At 19.2% G+C, this 2,719-nt stretch overlaps 1 protein-coding gene across 1 annotated transcript; it reads left to right on the top strand.

Annotated features, from left to right (window-relative positions):
- Positions 1-1,313: 1,313 nt before the first annotated feature.
- Positions 1,314-1,852, top strand: MKS88_004012 (uncharacterized protein; the record flags this gene model as incomplete). The annotated part of the gene is made up of 2 exons (XM_067217153.1): positions 1,314-1,400; positions 1,529-1,852. The coding sequence occupies 2 exons, from the start codon at positions 1,314-1,316 to the stop codon at positions 1,850-1,852; spliced, it is 411 nt and encodes a 136-aa protein (XP_067071611.1).
- Between the last annotated feature and the right edge of the window lie 867 nt (positions 1,853-2,719).

Here is a 2,719-nt window from a genome sequence, read left to right as displayed (position 1 = left end):
GATAAATAATAGGGAATCAATATTATATATATAAGTCAATTCATATAAATGTTCTTATAAATTTATATATGCTATAAGCTCTTTTTTATTTTAAGTAAAATATTAATCCATGTTGTGTATAAAATTATTTATTATGAAATACATAATTTTTAAGCAAGTTCTATATAAGTGTCTTACAAGTGATTATACACTTTATTTTTTAAAACTGTTATTTTGTAATTTTAAGACGAATCTCCTAATTAAGAATGACATTTTACTTATTAATCATAAGAATTGTAAATTTAAAAATTTACTGCTAAAAACATGAATAATACTGATTATTTTATTTTTTTGAATAAATATAATTGGAGATAAGCAAAATGATAAAAATATTTGGAAGGATGCACATGAAAAATTTACCTGCTAATAAAAATTTTAAAACAGTTTTTAGATGTTTTTTTTTTTGTTTTTCTATATTAATATTTCTTCTAAATATATATATTAAGTAAATGAATTTGAAAAACTAAATAAAGAAACTGTGATAGAAAATAAAATTAATAATTATAATTTTTACAAATTACTATACTCAAATAAAATTTAATTCATTATTTACCTTTAAAATGTAAATTGTTCATATATAATGTAGAATGTTATTAATTTTTTTAAATATACTATATATATAAAGGAATTTGTGTGTTTAAATAGTTACTAAATTATGTAATATACTTAATATAGAACAAACCTTTTTGGAAAATTATTGCTTTTTTAATTTATTATTACTATTATTATACTGTTAGAAAAACTATTATTTTATATCAAAAATATAATCTTCTTGGAGTATATGATATTTATATAAATATAATAATAAATAGGAATATAATAAAATCAGTAATTTATCTATTAATAAATAGAACAATGTATTATACCTGTATACTCCATGTTCTATACTTCATAAAATTTCATTATTTACAAACATTAACGAAATATATATTTTTTTTTTAAAAAAGGATTATTAATAACATTTATTCATTTGCTATTCTGGGTAACAAAAATATATAATTTAAATATATATGAATTAAAATAAATTATATTATTTTGATTAAATTAGGTTTAAAAGAGTAAAATTAAAATAAAAATTTAAAAATATATAATTATATTTATTTTTCTGTATCAGTTTTATAAAATTTATTGTGAATATTTTTATTTAATTATTTTTTATGAGGATAGAATTGTAAAAAGTTACATACATAGTTGTAGTATCCACTATTAAATGTATATTATAACAATATAATTTTTTTGTAATTGAACATATTATAATATAAAAAATATATGTAATGGAACAAAATTTTAAGTTTCTCATATTTATTTATATTGCTTTGTTTATCCTTTTAATATGCATATACCATTTTGACGATGATGTTGTATGATTATATATTATTTAATGATTTTTGCATTATTTCTTTCCTTTGTGCACTATTTTTACTGATATATTTTTTAGAATACTATTTTTTATTCATTTACATTATAAATGTTTATCTTACATTTTTAGAGAGTGTTTTATATATCTTTGGATGAAAACTATAAACATAATAATAATTTAAATACAAAGAATTATCGATTACTAGTAAAATGTGAACACATTAAGGAATCATATATTGTGCGGTTAAATGAAGGAATACCAAATAATGCACTGAACGAAAAAAAAGAAATATCTAATAATGAAAAAATATTCGCAGAATTAAAAAGTGAATCAATTAGATGTTTATCAAAGAATATGGAAGGCCATAGAAAATATAAGTATAATAATTCTTGTATATTTGTAACAAAAAGATATTCCCGTATGGAAAAAAAAACATTCAAAGAATTAGATTAGGCGAACTTTCTTAAAAGCAACAGAATGATTAGTAATAGAACTTTCCAAAAAATAATACGTAAAAACTGCGGATATCGAATAACGTTACCTATATTATTTGTTTTGTTGTTATCTATATTACTTATGCTATATTTATATATGGGTTGTGGACTAATAAGGGGATTGTTTATAATATTGAATATTATATCTACAACAGTCTTTCCAAGTCCCACAGGTGGTGTGAAGTCTTTACAAATATTATTGAAATCTTTACATGAATGGTTAATGAAGTCCCCTTTTAGTTCGTTATTTAAATCTACAGTTGAAGTAATTAAAGGGATTAGAGGAAATAATATAACTAAGGATTATTATATAACCGGTTTCTTCGGTTTTCTGATATATTTTGTACCCATCTTTATAATAGGTATCACATGTATATTAGGAGTTTTTTATTACCATAAAAAAGTTAAAAAATATGAAAAAATTAAGTTCAGGAAAAGGCAAAATGTATTATAAGAAATATGATTCTTTCGGTAATGAATTGTTCAATGTGAAGTAATAACTGTAATATCTTCAGTTATATACCTATTAAACAAACTCATAATTGATTACTTTTTTTTAAGTATATTTACATGAACAACATTTTTTTGATATAAAATAGTAAATATATATATTCTTAGGTTTGTTTGAATTTGAACGTATTATTGTTCTTTAATATGTGTTTTAAATTATTACTACTGTTTATTAAATATTATGGCTTAAAATATATATTTGAGTATTTACATACATTTCTATATAAAATATATGTATGAATGTTTAAATGAATTTATAATATTATAATCTATATTATTTTATTTATGCCGTATGTTACGTTATATTTGAAGTTTA

The sequence above is a fragment of the Plasmodium brasilianum genome, chromosome 12 (genome assembly GCF_023973825.1).
Source record: "Plasmodium brasilianum strain Bolivian I chromosome 12, whole genome shotgun sequence".
In the NCBI taxonomy this organism is placed as follows: Eukaryota; Apicomplexa; class Aconoidasida; order Haemosporida; family Plasmodiidae; genus Plasmodium; species Plasmodium brasilianum.
Note: the sequence above shows the minus strand (reverse complement) of the source record. Positions and strands in the feature narration are given on the sequence as shown.